The sequence below is a fragment of the Camelus dromedarius genome, chromosome 34 (assembly GCF_036321535.1).
Source record: "Camelus dromedarius isolate mCamDro1 chromosome 34, mCamDro1.pat, whole genome shotgun sequence".
NCBI classification, from domain to species: domain Eukaryota; kingdom Metazoa; phylum Chordata; class Mammalia; order Artiodactyla; family Camelidae; genus Camelus; species Camelus dromedarius.
Genome location: NC_087469.1, coordinates 6692002 through 6715322, shown reverse-complemented (window position 1 = coordinate 6715322; position 23321 = coordinate 6692002). Strand labels below are relative to the sequence as shown.

Below are 23321 nucleotides of genomic sequence, written 5' to 3'. Positions count from 1 at the left end.
GTGGACATTTGCAGGACTAATTTTTAAATAATTTACTGGGTTGTGACAAACCCATGTGTAATTAAAGAAAAATTGTGACTTCACATCCCATTTGAAAACTGGAATGCTACTTGACAGGGCTCTGTTGTGTATCCGTTCTTTATTGAAGTAGGGGTCTTGGGTCACAACACGGTTCCTAAAGGAAGCTACTTTTACGCTGGCATCTCTGTGGCCCTTTCTTTCAAAAGGAAATGTTCAGGCCTAGTCCTAGGTGGCCTCGATTCCATAGTGGATTGAAGGAGCCGCCCTGAAGAGCTGAAATTAGAAATTCAGTGAGTTTGAAAAGATCCTGTGTGTGGCATGCAGTTTGGGCACTGGAGCATCTTATGAAATTCACTTTTTCCTGATGGATACAAACATGGCCTTTAAATCACTAAAACAAACTCCTTTCTGATAAGCAAGTGCCGTAGGACCCTAGAAGTCCATGTGGAGGTGCAGTCCCTCCACAGCCATTACCCTGAGAGCTGGTCCCTCGAACTGAGGGCCGGCAGGTGCACACACAGGGGAGATGGGGAATGGCCTACGGACCTTGGAGAGACAGGGAAGGAAGGCATTTTGCCAAGGAACATATAGATTAAATGGGTTGGGGCATCAGAGGATACGGTGGCATCTTGAGCTGGAAGAGGTGGGGTTATGGGTAAGGGATAAGGGGAGAGGAAGTGATTGCATCTTTCCAGAATGAAAAGAGGTGATTTTTCAAACAGCAGAGGCCAGAGAAAGCACTATTCAGATGTAAAGTCCATTCCTTTTTTGCAAAACTTGAAATCCACTTAAATATCACAAGTGGCTTTCTAAGCAAGGATCTTGGTGTGTTAGTAACCATGAGATTAATGCATGAATCACTAGCCAAGGATTTGATTTTTTCCCCCTAATTAATGAGATGATTAACAATAGGTGAGCTCTGTCCTGTCTGAATTGGTGTGAAGCCACACAGCAGGGCATAAAAATAGGGCACATTGGTTTATTTGCTGATTTGTTGAAGATGAATTGGAAATAATGAGATTCCTGCTTGTGGTCTGTTGAAAGTTTTTCAACACCTGATAATTTTTTTTAATGATATTCCAAACAGATTTGTGGCGCCTTCACAGTTGTAATTCTGTGAACTTAAAATATCTCCAGTCGGTCCTCTTTAATTGTGTCACCCTGCATGTGATTCATTTACTGCGTGGTTGAGAAGTTTGACACAGACGTCTTGGTGGGAAATAATAATGCTGCCGATCTCTCTCCCTCTCCTCTGCAGGCCGTTGATGGTAACTTGGGTGAGAGTCGATGATGAAATGCCTCAACACGCCGTCCTGTCGGGGCCTAACCTGTTCATCAATAACCTAAACAAAACAGATAATGGTACCTACCGCTGCGAGGCTTCCAACATAGTGGGGAAAGCTCATTCGGATTATATGCTGTATGTATACGGTACGTGAGAAGGTGAAGCCCTCTTCCATTCAGCTCATTCACAATGTAGCTGCTGCTGGTGATTCATGCCCAGAGCTTTTGGTCAAGTTGAAAACCAAAAAACCAGTTTGTTTCCTCCAGCGATGAAACGAGCCTGGCCTGAGGTGGCGTTCAGCACCTCCACCCGGAGGACAGCGCCTTTCCTTCTCCCCGTCTAGTCGTGGGGATTCCCCACGAGATCCCATGCTCTGCTCACGCTGAGTAGGGCAGCTCTGTCCTCAAGCCCCGGCTATGGAGATTATGTGAGAAATAATGACTGCGAAATTCCGCCTTACCAATTAGTGGCTTTTCAGCTCAGAAAGTCTATCCCCAGTGGTATTTCCGATGATACCTGGGCCAGCCTTTCTCCTGCTTTGATGAGCAGAACTATCCTATTTTCAGCATGAAGCTATTACATTCCAGATGTTGCAAGCCAGTAAATACTTGGAAAAAATATAACATCCTTGGTAGCTACGTTAAGCACCTCTAGCTGCTGCTTTAGACAAAAGGGCTTTTTTAATTTTATTTGTCTGTTTTTCTGGTATCTTTTTACAGATTATTAAAGCACATTATCATGAATTGCACTCTCTTATCAACAGATATGTATTGTGCATCTATTTGGGCCAGCCATTTTAAACTTACTTCCCATTTGTAGCATACTGTCAATTTTGTGTCTGGTAAATATTCTCTATTTAGTGGAGGGGTGCACTGCCTCTGTAGCCTTACGATGATAAATTGAGTCTCTTCTGTCCAATTGAATCTCTCAGTTAGTTTCACGCCAGGAAAAATAGTCATGAGCTGACATGACACAGAATGAGTAACTCGAGGCATGACAGTTTCAGTATCTTGTAAATCTTATGAACGTGTGTGCATTTCTTTCCTCATGTTAGCAGTGTAAATGATCCAAGTATAATTGTATGTGACTCTGCACATATATATATACACACATAAACGTATACATGGGGTACTTATACCATAACATCTTAGAACCTGGCCACTTTCCCTGTGAAAAATACAGGAATAGCAATTTTACTGATGAAATGGAAGCATGCTTTATACCATATCTATGTGGATATGAAAATATAATCCTTAGCCTATACCTGGGTTTTACTTTTCCTTAGCATAATGCAAAATTAAAGGCTCACGTCTAATCACTTTGTGTGTAGACATCTGAGGTGTGTTCTTTGCACACTTCCCATGTCATCTGTGGTCTACACATAATAGCAATCATTCTCCCCAGTTGCTAAGGAGATCAGAGTGAGGGAATGGCCATCTGTGTGGGTGCGAGGAGGTGCTGCGTGCCCCGTTCTCAAACCTTTTGCTCCTACGTCCCTCCTGCTCTCTTAACATCAGGGTTTGAGTTCCATGTGAGGCCCCTACATTGCTATTATCCAAGTTTACAGACTTCCATTCAGCGCTTTTTACAAATGGCAGATTATAAAAAGCAGTGACAAATTTCTGCCAGTCTATTATATGCTTCCTTGATTCAGAAAGCTAAGTTACCTGGAAAAACAATTTTGATTTGTTGTAACTCCTGGTCTGACATCTCAAGATGAGAAACATTTTGTGGATTTGATGGACAGATATATTTGAATAATTTTGGATCCTAGCTTCTGGCTAGCATCTACTGAGGGCTTGCTCACTTCATTCCATGCATGATCTCCTCTCATCTCCATGAGGCAAGCATTATCATCAGCCCATTTTACAGATGACAGAAGGAAGCTTAGAAAGGTCCCAAGTTCCCAAGGTTACTAAATACGTTCCAGAGCCAAGATACTTTGACTTCAGAATCTACAGAGAAAGGTGTGTCTTTCTCTTGTAGTTCCTTTTCTTTTCACTGCTTCTCCATAGAACAGTTCCCTCCAATATAAGACTGTTCTTTTGGAATTAACTCACGGGGCCACTGTGCATTATTTGAAAGCCAAGAAACATGTGCATACACATATCTCCCCAACCCAAGATGGTGCGCTGTGCCTGGTAGGGGTTTGCTGGATCCACGATATACAGCCTCGCTCCCTTGATCTGTGTTAGCAGTAATGCTTGGGATGGCAGGCTACACTACTAACCTGAGGTTTTGCTAGTCTATTGATAAAATATTCTCACAATTTGAGAAGGTGGTGAGTAGGATTTCTTTTCAAAGCCAATTCATTAGACTTCAGCAGCAGCTTTCAAAGTTCTTTACGAACTAAGAGTTAACATGCCTTTAAAATGTTTAATTTCTCTGGAAGTAACTTCTATACTTGGGGAATCTCTGGTTAGTGCCTGAGCCCCCGTTGGTTTTGTTCTTTTAGCCTCTGTGTCAAACACAGCTTATGAGCTCTGACTCTTATTTTCTTAACTGGCGACCTCACATGACTCTTATTGCTAGAAATGATCTAAGCATTGAGGTTCTACCTGGTAACAAAATCTAATTCATTTAGTTCACTTGAGCCACATGTGAAGGACAAGATAAGCTGGTAGTGATGAAAATAATTGAAAGTCTGTGATTTTCACAAAACGAAAGGGACTAGTGACCTTTTTCCTGCAGTCTCTGCCCTGGTTAGTCTCCCCCTTATTCATCATCATAATTTCAAATCATCTTCACGTGCACTTTGATGGTATCGTGGACATCACACAGTTTGGCCCAATACTTAGAAATTGGTACAGAAATGGCATTATAGTGTATCAGGGGAAGTCTCCCAGGTCCAGACATTCCTTTTCAGTGATAAGGATTGTAAGTGAACCAGAATAGAAAAACCACACTAGTGGCCCATGTGCTGAGCAGCAGCCTCATTCCTGGGGACCACTGAGCTGGGGAGTGGAGGGAGCGGGATGTCTTCAGGGGCCAGTGCCATCGCTCACCTGTGTCCCCACCTGCAGCAAGCCTGCTTCCCCACCTGTGGCCTCCATAAAATGGTATCCAAGGAGCAAGACGGGAGCATACTGCCCATTCTTCATCAAAAAAGAGAGTTTGAACTTACTAATTTAATCACATCTACTTCTTGGAGGAGAATAAGATTTTTTTTTTAATGGATTCCGTTTTGGACTCATGGGTGAGGCTGCTTTAAATAGTAGTTTAAACTGCTTACATCCCCAGCTTAAATCAAGAGTCTCCCCAAAAAGAGACCAGTTTGCTGTTGATTTTTCCCTATCAAATGCATACAATTGTATATGGGTAAGAGAAGTTTGTGGGGAAAATTCAAAACTCAGATTACTGATCAGTGGTAGGAATCTTTTAAGCAGACCTTATCCACCAAGCTCCAGTGAATAATGTCGTAAACTTCCCGGAAGCTGTGCCAAACCCAATAAAGGTACAGTGTATAATTAAAGTTTGGATGTATTAATTAGACAATCTGAGAGCTCACTTGGAGATAAAAGGACACCAGATGTGTCAGGGAGAAAAAGCTGATGTGCTTTAGACAAAATTTAAAATCAAAAGCCTTCAAATCATCGTATGCTGCATTGTAGCAGAATGATTGCTTAGTTCAAAGTCTTGCTGACAGTTCAACACATTCAGTTTGATCATTTGGGCTTAGGATTTTTTTTTCCCTCTTTCATATTTGCCTTCCCTTTTCCCCCCAATAATTTTTGAGATGAGAGAAGAATATACAGTGTATCCTACACACCTGACAGAGGGTTCCCTATCGGATTCCTGGCTTTGAGGGTCAAGCCTGGTTTCTATTTAGTTCTCTGGTTTACAAGATGGAAAACGTTCCTTCAGTTTTATCACTGTCATCCGCCTAGGTCAGGCTTGAGCAAAGGCAACTAACTCATTAATATTTATAAGTTGTACAATTTATTGACTTTTAAAAATGAAAATCTCAGTAAAATCTCACATGCCTGGAACTTGATATTTAGCGGTGACATTCTCTCTTCTTTGTATTTATTACAAGTATAGAAGTAGTTTTACTTCCTGCTGGGATGTATTGATGGAGAATAATGAAGTTAACAGTCAGAGAGCAAGAGGCAAGAGCACTTTCTTCCTTGGCTGATAGGAGCCCTTTAGATAGAGCAGCGCCATCTCCTCTCTCCCACCGGTAAACATATAAAACAGAGTGACAACCATCATACCCTCTCGGGTGCCGAGTTGGTCTAACCTCACCTTTGAAATCGCATGGGGGTGGGGGCGTGTCCCATGTGTTGGTTTTTCCTCGCGTCTCTACATCTCCCCATCCCTAATTCACTTCGTTAATACAGACCTCCTTTCTTCTTTTCTTAGCTCTTCCAAATAAGGCTTGGGGGTAGAACTACAAGACATAAACCTTTGTTGAGTAGGGGGAGAGAAAACTTTTGGTTTTAAAGAGGGAAGTCATCAAACAAACATCTCAGTGTCTTCATGCCTCTGTTTCGTCATTACTGCTCATTGTTGTGTTCAGCATTGTGGGTTTGATTTTCCTTTTTTTTTTTATCCAGATCCCCCCACAACTATCCCTCCTCCCACAACAACCACCACCACCACCACCACCACCACCACCACCACCTCCACCACCATCCTTACCATCATCACAGGTATGGTACCTTCATTGCCATTGGAAATGTCCTGAATGTGTATTGTCTTTCTGGTATGTATGAGAAGGGAGCCTAAGAAGTTCCCTTTGAGTCTTTGGACTTTCACTGTTCCTTTATTTCGGAACTTCAAAGACATTAGGTACTATGTTCTCCCGTTGAACTGAGGGGCCTCAGAAAACCTTTAACATCCAAACATTTAAGAGTAGAGCAGATATTTTGCAGAATTCTTTGGTTAGCATCCCCATTCAAAGCAAAATGTTAGAGAAAATGGCAGCCCGGCTGTTAGACACACGTGGATAGCTCATGCTTAGTCGTGGTTGACAAAATGGTAAGTATTCTGGCTTTGGAGCTTCTCCTTGTCTGAATTTCATCTTGATCCACATGAAGGAAAATACACACCCTTCCACAGGCCCGCATGGGCCGTGTTCCTAAGTGCATCCTCCTTCCAGCCCCGGAGAGTCCTTGCTGACAGCGTGTCGCCTGGGTCGTCACAGGAGATCGGACAGAATCACTGCCTTTTCCATGCCAGGCACCCACATACTCCTCGCAGCCCTCAGTTAAAGGTTGGAGGAGTGGGAGAGGCAGCCACAGTGGTTGTAACTCTGTGGGTTACCTCTTTGGACTGTCTGAAACTCTTATTATGCAAAATGAGTTTCAGCGTCTCCTATTTCTGACCATCACTGAGGGAGGAGGCGTGCCCTCCAGCCCCTCCCTGGTACCCAGCAGCTCTCCTATTGCTTGATGTTGCTTGTCCGGGAGCCTTGGAGTTTTCTCTGCCTCCCGAGGTGGGGAAGATCATGGCTGCATCATGTCAACTAGATTGCAAGGTTTCCTTAGGTAAGGCCTTGCCCATCCACTGTCTATAGGTGCCCTACCACAGAAACACAAAAAAGTAATTATTCAATGAGAAAAAAAATCTAAAAAATAACTTCCGTTTTATCTTGTTATCGCCCGCGACTGCAAGGTCCCTCTGAGCCATGTGCCGTAGTGTGCAGTCCCATCACTGGACTTCTTTAAAAGCACCGCGTATTTGACTCATCATTACCCTCTTTACCACCCTCTTTACCACCCTCGACACAGCAGCCATCCTTTACGCTGATTTTCTGGGGCACGAGTGTTCACAGGAGGCAGGAAGATAGTCGCGACGTGAATTCAGAGCGTTCAGTGAAAGAGCAGGCCTCGTCAGTCCCTGAAGCAGAGCAACAGATTGTCTGATTTCAGTTCTCCTCACCTTTCTAGCCATGACAGTGGAACCAAGAGGCCTATTGAGTAAGCTGCTAGCGGGGGTTGCTCTGAATGGTGTTTGTGCAAACATCAGTGCCTGCACTTCATTTAAAACCTTCTGAAAATCCATCAGTTGGTCTGTGTGTCTCTAAACTCAGCTCCATCCAGGCTGCTTCCTGAAGTCTTGTCTGTGTGTATTTCCAGTTTAGTTTTCTGTTAGTTCCTCCCGCTTCGTAAGTAAACTCGGTTTGTTAGTGTCGACTCCTCCCACTTTCTGTATCGTTAATGAGCACAGCGAAGATGCTGCTTCCTCACGCTGATGTCCAGAGCAACCACACTCACAGCTGTCCAGGCCACGAACCAGGGATTTACCTTTCAGGATGTCTTCTGTCTTATTCAGGTGGTATAACAAATTAGGCTTGAGCTCCTGTTACCGGGTTTCCGAAAAGTTTCCTGTGAATGTTCCTTTGAAGGTCGGTGTAAATTACATCCCCCACTCACCACTGCCCTGCACATGCAAACCCTCTAAGAAAACCCTTCAGTAGTCTGTTTTGTCTTTGCAGAAGTTGCCCGGGTGTGAGCCTGACTTTATTACCTCTCCTTGTGGAAGGTTCCATCTGTGCAGCTCGCTAGCCAGGTTTCCACTTGAAGCCAGTCGAGCCCTTTATTCATTCGATATAAAATGCCACGTTTCTCTTTAATACGGAACAGCACTTTTCATTTTGGCTGGCCTCTCACTAGCTTAGGTTGTTTGTTTTTTTTTTTTAAGGACCTTTCTTAACACTTCCTGACCTCATCCCCCTTCACAGTCAATCTCAGCAGCTCAGCAGAGGCGCCTCAGTTCACAGCTCTTAATCTTTCACTCCAGACTAAAGCTAATCTCGTGTCCTCCAACAGCTACGCCTCACTGTTATCAGAGTTCCGACCGCGGAGACTCGGTTTAAGAGAAAATTATAAAAACAAACAGTGCTATATTTCTGTCCACACCACAGATACATCTGTAGGGACTTGTCTGCCCCTATTTCTCTCCTCCTGGCATCTCAGCTCAAGGTAATGTGAGATGATCTCATGGATGCCCTTTGGCCTCTTGATGTGAGCTGTCGAACCCTCTCGACACCCAGAATGCATTTGCAGTGATGAACGCCCAGATTCTCACTGGCACACCCAACAGTAGTTAAACTGAAATTGCCCCCGAAACAACCTTGTCCAATCCGTTGCCTTAATGGATGTGATCTTCCAGGCTTACTGTGTCTTAACAAGCCGTCTTATATATATTTATCTTGCCCAGAAAGTACACTTGTGGAATTTAACATTTGCTCCTTTCTTCAAACAGATTAAAGGTTATGGAGCTGAATGATTCTGTGTCCCAATTTAAAGGTCCAGGCTATCCCCTGGATTTAGATTGGCTCCTAAAAACTCTTCCAGACTGCATCTTGACAAATGGAGAGCTAAATTAATTTCCGCTCTTATTCTCTCTTGTACTTGTAGTGTTTGGTACATTACAGCCACCATTAGCCTTAAAAGCTTCAACAGCTAAATCTAGTGACAGTAACATAGAGCCCAAGCTTAAAAAAAAGAGAGAGAGAGAAAGAGGAAGTCCACAGTCATCTATTTCTTTTCTCCCAGTCAAATGCAGTAACTTAAACCCATTCCCTAGGTCAGAATTTCATTACCAGAACAATGAACAAATGCAATAGAAAAATATTTTTAAACTCAGAGAGTCATAGTTGATTTCTGATTTCTCTGGAAGGAAGTGTTCCAGTGCTATCTTTTATCTTCCATAACCAGAATAATCGAATTGTTCCCCCTGTTAGGGAGGCAGGCCTTCATTGAGTTCCAAGCCACCTGACTCCTTCCAAACATGTTAAACTTTATCCTGGGGACCCTTGAAAAAGAGGAATTGTAAGCCCTGTCGGACTCAATGCTCCCCATCCAGAATCACAGACAGTGGTGAGTGGGCAGGGCAGGGCATCTCTGTGTCCCATCCATTCTGCGTGGGGAGGTGTCCTGACTTACACGTGAAGGCTACATCTAAAGGTATCTTCATCTACAGAAGATTTTGGCAGGTTCTAGAGTACCGAGTGGAATATTTGATGTCAATTTGCCATGTCAACATTGTTCTGGCCTTATAACTATTCAGCCATTAATGTCATTAGAATCTCTTTCTAAATAAGAAACCATTTGAGGGGTGGAATCAGAATGGGAGCCACACAGAGCCCCACTGCACTCTTTCCCCTAAGATTCTGTGGTGTCTCTGTTCTCTTTCATGTACGTTGATCTTCTGACCATATATTTCTGTTTCAACTATTGGTTACTGGCAGGTCCCCACTCCTTTTTTTTTTTTTTTTATATCAAGTTGTCCGTGTGGTTTCATTCATGAAGATATATGCTGTAATATGGAAAAGCAAAGTGAATAATTTAAATTGTCTCTGGCATCCTCTGCTAAAATACAGAGAGACAGCCAACCATCACCCAGGGGAGGAGTCCTTCACGCAGATTCCTTTCAGAAACCAGAATCAAAGAAAAATCTACTGCCCTGGGTAGCGGCGAAGGGGGCGTCGTTTGTTTGTTTCAAACTTTCTTTGAAATTAGTTGATTTTATGTATTAGGTGTACATAAAATTTCCTGTTTTTGTGTTTGGTGTTAGCTTTCACCCCTGTCTCAATCATCTTAGGAAAATATTTTGTGTTTCCCTCCCTAGTTAATGTGGCTATTGTATTATTTCTGCCTGGTTGTGCCCCTGAGTTAGGTGCTTGATGAGAAGTAACATAGGAAATTCTTAGCTCTTCGTTTTAAACACCCTGAGCAGCTTAAATATAAAATTCAGGCCGAGAGGAGTTCAACCTGTAGGTCACACTTGTAACACGCGACTGTCAGAAATTAAAAAATTAAAATCACCTTAGACTAAGAAATGAATAGCTCTAGGGCCAAATTTTGAAACACATTTAAATCCTTTCATAAGAATGAAGTAGGTCATTTCTAAATGAGTTTTTCTCCTTTTTAAAGTACATATCCAATTAAATAGTTTGTGTTTCTTGGAAAAGAAAACAGCACGGTTTTTCATACTGGTATCGAGGTACTCAATGCCCAGCGCACCTTGGAGAAAGTGAGTTCTAACCCCAAGCTCACATTATTTTTTGGCTTTCATAATCTCGTATCATAAGTTTTCTCTGTATAATATGGGTCAGATCACATAAATAAAGAAGGTGAGAACAGCCCTTATCCTTCAGTGGTATTTGTAGAAGGTGCCAAACTGGGGAAGCTCAACACCATAGCACTTGTTTTCAGTTTCTTAAATGCACAAGCAAGAAGTACACCTGTCTTAAGACTGACTCTGTAACATGACCGGCTAAATTGCGTTAGGGAACCTGGCTCCACGTAGAGCTGTCTGTTCTCCAGGGTCTTAGCTTCCTGATTCATAGTACGTGCTGTTGATATTTGCATGATGTACAGGGTAGGGCTTTTAGGCATTCTTTCAACACGTATCAAGGAACCATAATAAGTACAGCAGTATGCTAGTGCTCACGGAGACAGAAAATTCCTGGAACCCCTTAAAATATAGATGAGGGAATAGGTTATACCCATTGGAACTCAATAGCACTGGAACTGAATGCAGTTAGGGCTGCTTCAGTGGCACAGAAGACTGAGGAGGGCATCACAAGAGAAGTAGAATTTGGTCTGTGCCAGCGAAGAATGGATAAGAAAGGATGGCATTTTGGAAATTCAGCATGAAGGCCTAACTTGACTTCAAGCATCTGTCTTCAATGTGTGTGTGTGTGTTCCGTGTGTATTTATGTTCTGGGTGTATGTTAAGCCGTTGTTGCTAAGAAATACTCATCTTGCATCCTAGGATGTTTACCAAATGGCCTTTTTTTCTAGACTTGGCATCTACTCCAGTAAGACTGGTTTTCACTCACCATTTATTAAATACTTACTGAATGTCGCTGATAGATTTGCCAATATGCCTGGTGACAAGCGTGTTATTAGGGTTCCAGTGGACCCTCATGAACCACCTTTATGTACTGAGCTACTTCTCAAGTTTTTGCCCCAAGAGTGTATGGACCATTTTCTTCCATACTGTCTTAAGTGTGTACATTTTTATTTTGCTGATGACAGTAAAATTATTATATATAATAGTATATATAACTGGCATCATTGCCAACCAGCTTTGGACCTATATTGACTGATGAGGGACCAGAAGAAAATAGAATACTGTAGGGATGAACATCACCTGATTCTGCCTTTTTTTTAAAAAAAAAAAAAAGGAATGAGAAATGGGAAATAAGATTTCTTTTCTAATGCTGCTAGCATCCTTTCCCATACTTTTATGCTCCTTGTGGAAAAATAATCCAAGAGAGAAAGAACTGACATGTTTTCATACGAAAGACTTTTATGCACAATGGTGCAAAAAAATAATATCCTAAAATGCAAGTTTCTCAGGATTAGAAGTGGTGGTTGGAGCTGTCTTTGTAGGGGAATTAAGGACGTGGCAGGAAGGACCCAGCCCTTCAGCGTCTAAGACGAGGTGAATGTCAGCTGCTGTGCCTAGAGCCGCTCCCCTCTCTCCGCCACCGGCACCCTCCTGCAACACCCTCTCCTCCTGCCTCACCCACGCCTTGCCCCTCTCTGTCCCTCCCCCGCCCAGCATTCCCACACAACGTGGGATAGCAATTGTTTTCCCTGTTAAATGAAACCACTGTACAGATTCCTGTTATTTTCCGAACATCTGGTTTGCAAATGAAACGATCTCAGGGGCAGGGCAGCACCCGTGAACAACTCTGAAGACACTTTTAACAAAACTTGAAATTGCGGAACCAAAAACAGAAACAAAAAACTGCTCCCCTTTCTGCTGTCCCGTGGCGCACAGCCTCTTCACTCAAAGGGGAGATGACGTTGAGACATAAGAGAGCTTTATTCTGGGTCTCCTGTTAGGGCCTATTAGCTTCCGTTCTCTTCTAAGACTTCTCCCTTTCCAGAGAATTGGGAGTTTAATTAAAGCCTAACATAGATGGAGAGAGAATTAACTGGGAAACCAGTAGAAAACAAATGTCAAAGTTTAATTTTCCAACACATATGTTTGCTTTCAATAGATTTCAGATATGTCAAAAGGAAAGAAAGAAAGAGAAGGAAAGGAAAAACTATATTTAATATATATTGGCCAGCGCAGCACGACGCTGAGAATAAAATTGTCAGGGGAATTCCTTGCCTGCCCCAGCGTCTAGATTTAAAGCAGCTCCGTAACACAAGCTGAAGGGGAATTCAATTAAGAAAACCCATTGGCTCCTTATTGACTTGAGTTAAGAAAATAAACTGAGGGAAAGTGTATTAAAATATGTCTGGACTGCTTAGTATGCGTTCGTTTCAGCTTATGACAATCAAAATGGCAGAATTTAAACTCTTTACAATTAAGCTCTGCTTTCGAGCAGATTGGGTTCTCCGGGTTATTACCCTGGGCATTTTTTTTTAACATACACCGTACTCGCACCCTGCCCCATACCTCCCCCAAAAATGCAGCCTTGCAGGGAACCTGGGCGTTGGAAAAGCAGGAGCACCACAGAGCAATTGGAGAAGAGAAAGTATTTAAGGTTGTGAATTTAATTTTGTTCTCGGATTTTCATTTTCATTTATGGCACCCGTTGTGTTTGAGACCACGGACTAATTTATGGATTAGTTTTAAACCCCCAGTCTGTCACACTCAATGAACAATTCTAAGTTGGAGAGAATCCATATGAAAGGATTAGAATCTGCCACAGTGGAGCTTACACATGACTGTTTCAACTAAATATTGCCCAGCTGCCTTGCATGCAGGGTTTTTTGTTGTTGGGTTTTTTTGTTTGTTTGTTTGTTTGTTTGCTACTTGGTTAAATGCCTAGTGTCTCTAATCTCACCCATTGTCCGAGCCTTTTCCTTTTGGAGATACCTTATCCTGCCACGTGAAATATAGTTGATGTTTAATTTATTCAAGGTAGAGTCCCCATAAACTGTTTGTATGGCTGGGAGACTGAGAAGTCGATATTTAGTGAAATGCTCATCTTTCAAATAGCAGTGCTGGCCCTGCCCTTGGATACCGTGTTTAATTATACTCATAAAGCAGCCAGAGAATGACTATTAAGATGGTCCACACTTAACTGGGTTTGCGAGAACATGGGATTGTTTTCCTCTTGACCATATAAAAGAAATGCACAGTAAATTTCACCCTCATTGTGATTAAAATGAAACTACAGACAATAGCTCAATGAGGCCTTTTTAATTTCATAACCCTACACCATCATAAGTCCAGCTCAACTCTTAGGGACCTATTTTTCTCCTAGGCTTAGCGCAAAGATTATTTTTTAAAGGCAGCAACAGAATGAAGTTTAAAAAAAGCCTTTGTGAGGGCAATTAGGCACTCTCGTTTCTCAAGTTAATTACAGTGTAAGTTACCTTATATTGCAAATTTACCGTCTGCGTTTTGCCTGTACACTTAGAATGTTATCAAACAATATAGTGACCCCACAAGTTGATTCACAGGGGTGGGCTAGCACATCTCTCCAGTCTCCTGATTAAGATACCTTAATAAATCCTACTTCACAGAGCAGCACTCACTTCAGAGCCAGGGTGTCTGTGGTTTCTGCATGAAGTCGTAATGCAATTATGAAGGAGAATTAGATTCTGTCATAGCACTCTCCTGCGGGGAGCACAAAGTCACTTCTAAAGATTTTTTTTTTCATTCTTTACTTGAAATAGCCTCTGTTCAGATACCACACCAGATGCTCTTAGAGAAATGAAATCAGTGACTCCCCCGATACACCCTCAATATCCGTCTAAACTTTGTAGCCAGCCTGTATTTCTGCTGCCGTCTCCCACCCCTGGCTGATTGTGGTTCTGCCATTTCCAGAGACAGCACCTGTGTTGTTTGCCTTGAACATGTGTTTGCTTTTAACTGTTTCAGAACTGTGTGTTTTCCTTCCCAACATCTCGTTCTCTTTCCCGTTGGGTGCAATTGATGGATTTCCAATCCCCAGAATGGGGAAGCAAGCTGCACTGTGAACCTGCCTGTGTTTATCGTCTTGCCCCACAGGGAAGCTGACGCCCAGAGTCACTTCTCTGACCGTGATGTGGGGAGACAGTGAACTGGGGAGTCATTGGTTACTGCTAAGATAACGATTTTTGAGGACCCTTAAGGTTTACTCCACCTCTTTCTTTCCTCTTATACTAATGATCTACCTAGTGAAAATAAAGCCTATTAGAAGTGCAGCTACAAAAATAACAAGCCAAAGTGTTTATTGCTTTTTTTTTTAATTTTGGAAAGGAGCCAGTGCCTCACCATAAAATGTATTTACATGCATATAAGTGTTTCTGTACAAATGTGCATTTGATTTTTGCCCCCCTACCATAAGACTTGACTTAGATGTTTCAAGAAGGAGACCTGTCAGCTGTATCATGAGCATCTGATGTAGAGATGTTTCAACTGCACAATTTGGGGGATTGTTTTTTAACTGCTATTTTATGCATACAGACTTGACTTGTAAGTAAGTATTGTGCTCTTATGTGGTTTATGTTTTTCTTTCCTTCATCTATTCTTCAGAAGCTCGACTATAATTTATATTAAGCTGCAGTGGCCTCTCAGACGTCTGGTTAATTCTGGCTCCTTGGGAGGGCTCTGACTTTTTGAAGGTCTAGGGTCCTGAGGAAAGCATGCCAAATGAAGGGGAACACCGGTGTGAATTCATGTGTCATGTTTATAAATCGGAAGCACCAGGCTCCTTGGACCAAAAAAAAAAAAAAAAAAAAAACCCAAAAGATATGTTTGGCATTTTAGTGCATTTAAACATTGCCTGTTTCAAGTCGGAGTCTTTTGAACTCTCCAGAACTCATGGAAATAATTACCAGCTAAATAGCTGCATTAGGAAAAAAAAAAAGAAGAAGAAGAAGAAGTAACTACTTGCAGGGTTAACCCAGAATCCCACTTCAGCTCCACGTGACCAGCTCCTGTGTCGCTGTCACCACTCCTTTCTGGCCAGAAGAGGCTCGTGGAGGAAGACACCTTGAGAGGGTAGAGCTAAAAATTAAAACACGGCCAGATGGGTTGACATTGGAATGAAGTTGGCTAGAGGAATGGTGTTAAAACGACTCTGGAAAAAGAATACCATCGTGCATTTTGTTAGGTATTTATCCCACTTCCTCTCTAGCCAAAAAGTAAAAGAAAATGTCTCGAACCCCTTGAGGACGTTCCTGTGAAGAGGAACCAACACAGCAGGGCTGGTTTTGAAGCCCAGTAGAAGGAGGAAACTTGAATGGCATCAGAAACAGAAGAAGAAAGAGACGGGCCACAGTTTCTTCCACAGCAAGTGCATCTGGCAATGAAAACCCATCATGCGACATGTCCTAATGCAGCCCCGAAGGCAGGACTCCTGGCAGCTCCCGACAGCGAATGTGGTTCTGGACTGTGAGCAAAGGGATGGCTGGATGCTTTAATTTTTGGAATATCACATGATTAGAAGTGACGTTTGGCAAATTGTGTGGACTTGGGTGTTTCCAGTGCAGACTTTCCACTTGTAGATTGTCACAGAGCGGGGTGGGGGCAGGTAGAATTCAGTGATAGAGCCATGCTTGGCGTGTGTGAGCTCCTGGGTTCAATCCCCAGTGCCTCTGATAAGGGGGAAAAGATAAAATAAAATAGATTGTCAAGTAGTAAGATCTGCAGAGTGAGGGATGGGTCGGTAGTGAGTGCGTGCGTGTGTGTGTGGAGAAGCTAATCTGAAAACCTTTAACATGTTAATTCCCGTAGCCTCCCAGTTCACTGAACTGTCCAGCTAAACTCTGCTGAATTAACACACTGGATGGAAAACTTGAACCCACATATTCATCTACAGGCATCTGCGCTTAAGCCGGAAAAGGATGCTTAAAGTGCAATTGATTCAGCGACGCCTAATTGGCAGTCATGAAGGCTGAGTGCCCGGGTGGGTTGGGTTAAAACAAAGGCAATGTTTGAATGTATGAATCTGTCATTCAGCCAGCTTTTCCGTCACAGTCCTGAGCCTTGATGCGTTCAGAGCCATCTACCAGTCACTGAGTTTGCACTGGTGTTTCTCATCACTTTGCATGTTCCCCCGACTATTGACTAGCAAGTAAATGTGTCCTGGCAAGACCCCCCAGAACCAAAGAATTTACTGTTTTCCTCACTGGCTCGCAGCTTTGAGCTGAAGGCATGTCTTACAACAGTGCAACTCACTTCAAATGCTTTTGGCTTTTCATTTATTATTGCTTGTCACGCGATGTTCTTTGAAAGCTTGCTCATATATTATCTGTTCCATTTTTTTCCATTTTCCCTTTTTTTGCATGCCGTTCCTCCTGTTTCTTCCCTTCCTCCAATCCTCTGTTCCCGTCTGTAGACCCAACGGCGACGACAGAACCAGCAGTTCACGGTTGGTACCACATTACTGTTTATCTACGTACTCAGCACTGCTGAGAGGCAAGACAAGCCTGGGAAAAAGAGAAATGGAGTCTTCAAGGGAAACCGCCTTCCCAGTAGCCCGATCTCATAAAGATACTATCGTTCGCAAGGCTTGAAATGATGTTGAGTCTTGTCATTTCTGTTGTGAGTTCAGTGGCCAGTGGTTGCAATCTGAGACGAGGCCGCCTCCCCGCCGGCTGGCTGGGCTGGCGGGAGTTTCAGGTGCCCGTAGTCCTTATTTCTATAACTCCGCCAGACATTGAAATATAAGGGATTCCCTCCCCCCCAAAAAAAATCCTAATATTTTCCTTAAAAAATCGTAGCCCTTGAATTAAAGGCCCAGTAGCTTTGCTTTCTTCATTTATAGGCTGGAGTCCCAGGTACGTTTTGGAGAGGAATCATTGGTGTCCCTTAGTAGTTGAGACTGAAGGGCAGGTCAGGGCAGAAGATTCCTGTTTAAATTCATGACCAGGGGATGAGGAAGAACGTTGTTCTTTTTAACTACGTTCCCAATCGTGGTTACGTCCACAACACGTTCACCCTTCATCTCCACCCGTGCATGAAAGTTTATGCTAACATTCAGCGGGAAATATCTCCAAACCAAGAACTGATGCCATACGTACATTTTAACAGCATTAACCGGGACTTAGAAAACTCATTTGTGTAGGGGTATCTTGGGGGCAAAATACTAACAAAGTTGGTTACAGTTTTAGCCAAAAGGTGAGAAAAACTGAGTGAGTAAAGCCCAGGAGAGGGCATCAGGGAATCCTTTTCCCAGTTTCTCCACTGATTTTCTTGGTTGGAAGAGGTCTGTTCACTTTCCTGTGTCTCTCCAATCAGAAAATTAGAATCGTGTTTCATCTGTATATTACTTTATTACTTAGCTCAAACCCAACCCTTGATAATACAGTGCTTGGAGAAAGATATGTTAGCTAAAAAAAATGGGCTGAATTTTAATAATCCAAGGGAATTATTTGGTAAAGGGCTTACTGATTTCACTCGGCACATTGTGCAGGGTTGAAATCTATCATTTAAATGACAAGAGGTGGTCAGCCAGCCCTGTGCTGTTCATTCAAATTTCAGAGTCATCTCTTCCTAGCACAGACTGACTTCCTTGAATATACTTACGTCTGAGGACTTAGCAGTTCAAAATCTCTAAGCACAACCTATCTTTTGCGAGCTATCCTTGAAAGTCAGAACTTGCTACTTGGCTGGTCACCCCTAGGCCACCCCCACGTGTGGATCTTCTGATAAGAAATTCTGAGAAAGCAAAACAAATTTGGGTATGAGGCAATACCCCTCCCCACCGCACCCCCACCTCACTCTGCCCTTTCCTGTCATTGGCGCAAAGGGGAAAGTTCATAAAATTAAAGGGCCAGCTACACCGACAATCATGAGAAATCAATTAGGTGTAAAACTTCCACTTCCTGAGGTAATGCCCCATAGTTCTGGCTGCATCTCAGGCATTGTGCTCCATTAAGCTTAGTTATTTGTAGGTTTCATCATTAATTGAGCGCTTCCTGACTTTTATCGATTATTCTCAGAGCTTTAAGGCTATTTTAATGTGGTTCAAGAGATTTTGTTCTATTCTTTTTAAGATGCTTTAAGTTCTGAGCTTTCTATAATTAACTCCAGGGTCAAATGTGACCATAAGATTCCTGAATTCTGTGAGATCTTTGAAGAAATATTGATCATTTATCTCCTAGGACTCCAGACTTCTGTTTTCTGGGTCCCTTCAATAAAACCCACGTACTTATGTGACTCTAATGGTAGTTAGGTCTTGGCGTTGGGTGGGGTGTTCATAGTAGGAAATATGTGCCCTGACCCTGAAAAATGAGAAATGAATTTAGGGGCCAATCCTGGTTTTAGGATACTGGTGTTTCTCTCTGGAGAAGGAGAAAGTGGAGGTGATCTCTTTCTGTGAAATAATAAAGAGACCCTTAGAATAGGACTTGCTAGCATTCCTGTGGCAGGAAACAGATGCCTGTGTGCTGTGAGAAGCAACCACTGTCTTATTATTAGTTCGGGGACAGTGTTGAAATCAGTAATACCCCAGTAGGATGTTACTGATCAGCAGTGCATGAGAAGTACACCTAGAGCCAAGAAATTTGGGGAGAAAAAAAGAAAGTAAAAATAGCCATATGATTCCTTAACAGCAGGAGACGTGTTAACCTAGGTTGATGCCTGTAAAACACATCTATAAATACATGCCCCAACTTGCCTAAATTCTTCCTAACATCCTCAGAGACGGCTCTTACTACGATTTAGAACAGCATACTCTGCAGCCCACAGCAAAAAAGCTTCAACGAAAGCCAAAGTAATATCTAGAATTTTATTTGACAGAGGGGAGAACGTCTTCCAGGTCAGCTGTCAGGATAGAAAAGATAATAGAATATGGTATAGAAATTACAAAGCAGGGGACCAGATTTCCAAAGAGATGAGCCTACTAAACTGATTTTATTCAAGTAGTGTATGGGTAAAACCTAGCTGCTTTGGTACAACAACCATGGGACTCAGATTCATTTGAGAATAATCTTGAGATGTTCATTTTGAAGATCTGGCCCTAGAAAAATGTTGTGGTTTGATAACTCGACAACTTAAATGACAAGACACACGAGGACAGCTGGTTGCTACCATTTTACTGGTCTCAAAAGTTTTCATACTGCATTTCTTTCCATATTTCTCTTTTCTAAAACAAAAAAATATATAATTTTATACAATGCTTTCCCTTTGAAGACTCATTAAAATATTTTGTTCAAGCTTGTGTTGCTAGAGTATGTATGAAGTAAATCAGTTGCTTATGTATGTTGACCTTTCGTTCTTACCAATATCTGATTGGAATAAGCATGTATTGGAAGGTTAGAAGTGCATGGGCATGATTCAAAAATCAAATGGATTTTCTCCAAAAAGAAACCAAACAGCAATCAGCCACAGTGTGTCTTTAAGGATCTAATTGATGGTAGAAATAAATGTGAGTGTCAGAATGGGATTCTCAGACTAGGGTGACCGAAGGGATCTTCTTTGAAGAAGGCTCTGGAGCATTTGTGTTTTTGGAGCTCATCCTTAAGGCCTGGACAGGAAGACTCCTGTGTCATGTGTGCATGTTGAGCAATGCAAAAAGCACTTTGCCAAATCCTGGTACCACGTGGTCTGAAATTGATGGCAGAAATGCATGAGTGACTTAAAGCATGGGTGGTGTAGTCGTTCTCATGGTTATTGATGTATGGGTGCGTGTGATGGTTTTTATTTGTCTGTGCAAGCGTGGGCGCTTCTCAGTAAGTGTCTTGTGCCGTGTTCTTTTTCTGCCCTGTGTGTCCCCTCTCCCTTCCCCCACCCGCCTCCCCCGGTGAGGTTCTGGGTGGCAGCATGCCCATGGTCTGGAATAGTGTTTGTGCTTCTGCTGCACTGCGGTCAGCTGGCTCCCCCTGGGTTTGGGGTCCTCTCTCTCCCTCTCTCTCTCTCTCCTTCTCCCCCACCCCCAACCCCGCTATTCTATTATTTTCAAGTCTACCCAACCTTTTGCTTTCCACCTCTGGATACATTCGAGGCTGATGATCTCATGAATTTATAATCCCAAATGAGTTTTTAAACAGTTTTTCATTCAGTATGCAATTGTAGGGAGACTCAAACTGGGAACCCCTCTGAAATAATTCTTCACTTTCAGTTTTGGTTTCAAAATGTTTGGCCAGTACTAGTTACATGCTCTTGCCCCAGTCCGCTGCCCTTCAGTAACTCCCGCATGGGTCTCCCTTGCCCTGGCTTCTTTTTATAAGTAGGGCAAGCCGTGATGGAATTCTAAAAGCACGTGAAATTCTTATCTTACTTTCTCGTCAATTGTGGGGAAACTCCTGAAGCCCGTTTTAAAGAAAAATAGCCAGCAGTGCGCATTATTACAACCTCTATGTCCACCATCTGTGTGTGTGCCCCTCTGCACATCTCTGTATGAGTACACAACCTTGGCATTGGAAGGCTGTCATTCAGTCAAGGGACTCTGCAGACATTGTATGTTCTACTCAAGAACACGGCTTAAGAGGTTTACGAATGGCTGCAGGACCTGCAGATTGTGTTTCAGCCTTGATTATGCAGTTTGGAAACAATGTGCTACTGTTTAACGGCGTGAACGAAGGGAAAAACTCTCCACCAAAGCTGACAAAGCAGGAAGAACAGGATGACTGACTGAGCTTTTAGATTAAAACTACCCCGGGGCGTCTGAACTCTTATGGCTGGTGATGGAAGTAACAGTTTCCATAAAACGGCCAACTGATCAGATGTATGCTGCTTCGGTAAGAGACAGACCATCGCCTACTTTTTCCTAATGGGAATGGTTCTAGGACCAGTGGGATGTTTTTGTTTCCTAGAGGTTTTATTTGATGATTACTTTTTTGAAATTTTTAGGAAAAAAAAAACCTGAAACCCTGCTGAACTGAACCCACGAACATTTAAATTTTACTTGACCTTGAATTTATTTAAATGTCTCTAGTATTTCTTACTGTTTCTAATTCTTGAGGTTTTCCTTCACCTGGTTTAAAATTTTGCCACACTGTACATACTGCTTTTCAGAAGCCAGCAGTTTCTGTCGGAAAGGAAGAGTCACAGTAACTATAGCCCCATCTGAGGGGCTTCGGGCTCATGCGAAACGTGTCGCTTCATGAAGAAGCGAAATTCACATCTGCACGAGAGACGACTCTCAGGCGTGTATTAAATGATCATGTTTGCCCTTTGGATTTTATTAATTGCTCAAAAGAAAATCCCTTATGGACCAGAAGCAAAACTTTCACTTGTTTAACAAAGTTCAAAGAAAATGTGTTGAATACATTTTAATCGAAGTGACAAGAAAGGGCTTTAACGGATGATACGAAAATTTCAAGAGAAAAGCCAAGAAGTAATTTCCCACTTACTGGTAAATTGTGGTTTCCTCTTGAAGACTATTCTCTGCCTCGTAAAATGCATCTTTGTCTTTCTCTTTGAGAAAATGAGAAGTACCTAGTTTTTATCATGAAAGAAAACTACCTAAGCTGAAGCAATTTTAGGAGGTAAATTTTGCCTGTCCTCGCCTGTACATGCAGTGCTTCAGTAAACTCTTCTTAATTATATTTATTCAGAAATTATCCAACTCTGGCGGAGCACTATAAATTCATAAAATACAATAGTCGTGCAAAAACAAATTTGATGCCACTAACCTAAGTGGCTTCCCACTTTCAGATATAATCTGAGCAGTAGATTCCAGATGATTTGGTATATTTTAAAGTTTATGCCATTAAAAATGACAGTTTCATCTTTAATGAGGTGTATATAAACTGTCTGTTGCTTTTTAATGGGAAACTTTGCATATCAATGATATTTCATAAACATATTTGTCTTTATTTTTTAAAATTAGCTTTCTAATGCCCTCCCCAGGGAAACAAGCCTTCAGCAGTAAAGCTGCCTACTTGAAACATCCTCGTTTAATACGGTTCAGTGGGTGCCAAGCACGTACGTAGAATGCTTTGATGTTCATTGGGCCACGTAGAAGTGAGGAATTAGCCTTCTGAGAACTGCAAATTCATAATTAACTACAGAGAAGTACTTTATGTTGCCCATTTGTAACAATTATTCAAATAATTGTATTCATCAGTCTTTATACAATGAATAAAGCCAATTAGCAATAGGAACACTCTCGACCAATCAGATTCCAGAACGAGTGGAGAGTGTCCTTACTCAGTTGCCTCTATAATTTATTGCATGACTCATTGCTTTCCCATAGTTGCCTAAATCCATAGTTTGGGAGCATCCGTGGGCTTCGAGTCCTCCCATTCACAACTGGTGCATGCCCTTGGATACTGGCACCCAGGAGTCAAGATGGAAATTCTTCAAGAGCTGGTAGGACCCTTCCTTTCACAGCACCAACCTGGCCATCAATGTGCATTTGGCTTCTTTATACAACAACTTACAAAATCCAAGCTTTTACTGTCCGTTTCTATGTAAATCTTTCTGTTGATTTGGGGACGATCAGTTTGGCATGGCTTGTTTCCAGAGCATTTGTTTATGCCCTTGTTGGTGTTCGCTAAGCATTACTCTCAAATCATGGATTCAGCAAATACTTACTGAGAGTATACTTTGTGCTTGGCTGTGAGAGAAGGGAAAGATGAAAAAATAAACAAGACATGCCCCTCCTTCCAGTTTAATAGATCCGCAAGGATCCTCAGAAGTGACCGATCTCATTAAGGAAGTATTAGCCAGCTGTGCAAATTAGAGGACCTGGAGCAGGTCTGCTCACATCGGACAGGACTTTGAGCAGAACAGGAAAGAACAGGTAAAGACCTCCTGGATTGTCTAGCATTTGGCGGTGTTTTTGACCTCTTTAAAGGAGCAGCCTGCAAGTACAGCGGGAGGAAGTGGAAGCCGTCTCCTTGCTGAGCCCCCACATCGTTTACTTACTTCCCTCTTCACCTTTTGCATCAGAGCAGCGCTCGCTGAGCGCCATCCCGGCTGCCCAGCCCTCCGCTTGATTATCTCCTGACCTAACTGCTTTTTCAGCTTTGAGGCTTTTTTATTTTTTCAGGAATACCACTGATTTTTGAAATTCTTTTTTTGAAAAAAAAAATCATTTTGCAAATCAGATTTTTATGGTGAAGGCATAACCTGCAATCTGCAGTTAGCAGATGCCATACCATTTTGGAAATAAGTGATCCAAGATCATCATAAATTGATAATGAACTGGATT

The 23321-nt window shown here is 42.4% G+C and overlaps 1 protein-coding gene across 9 annotated transcripts in view; it reads left to right on the top strand.

Annotated features, from left to right (window-relative positions):
* CADM1 (cell adhesion molecule 1) overlaps positions 1-23321 on the top strand; it is a 321388-nt gene that overhangs the window by 274580 nt on the left and 23487 nt on the right. For 4 of the 9 annotated variants that reach the window (XM_064482070.1, XM_031443635.2, XM_031443634.2 and 1 more), the window contains exons 7-9: positions 1280-1452; positions 5863-5958; positions 16557-16589. In XM_064482070.1, coding sequence (XP_064338140.1) covers positions 1280-1452; positions 5863-5958; positions 16557-16589 — 302 coding nt within the window. The remainder of the gene's footprint in view (positions 1-1279; positions 1453-5862; positions 5959-16556; positions 16590-23321) is intronic. The other 5 variants (XM_031443638.2, XM_031443637.2, XM_064482072.1 and 2 more) reach the window with 3 other exon arrangements.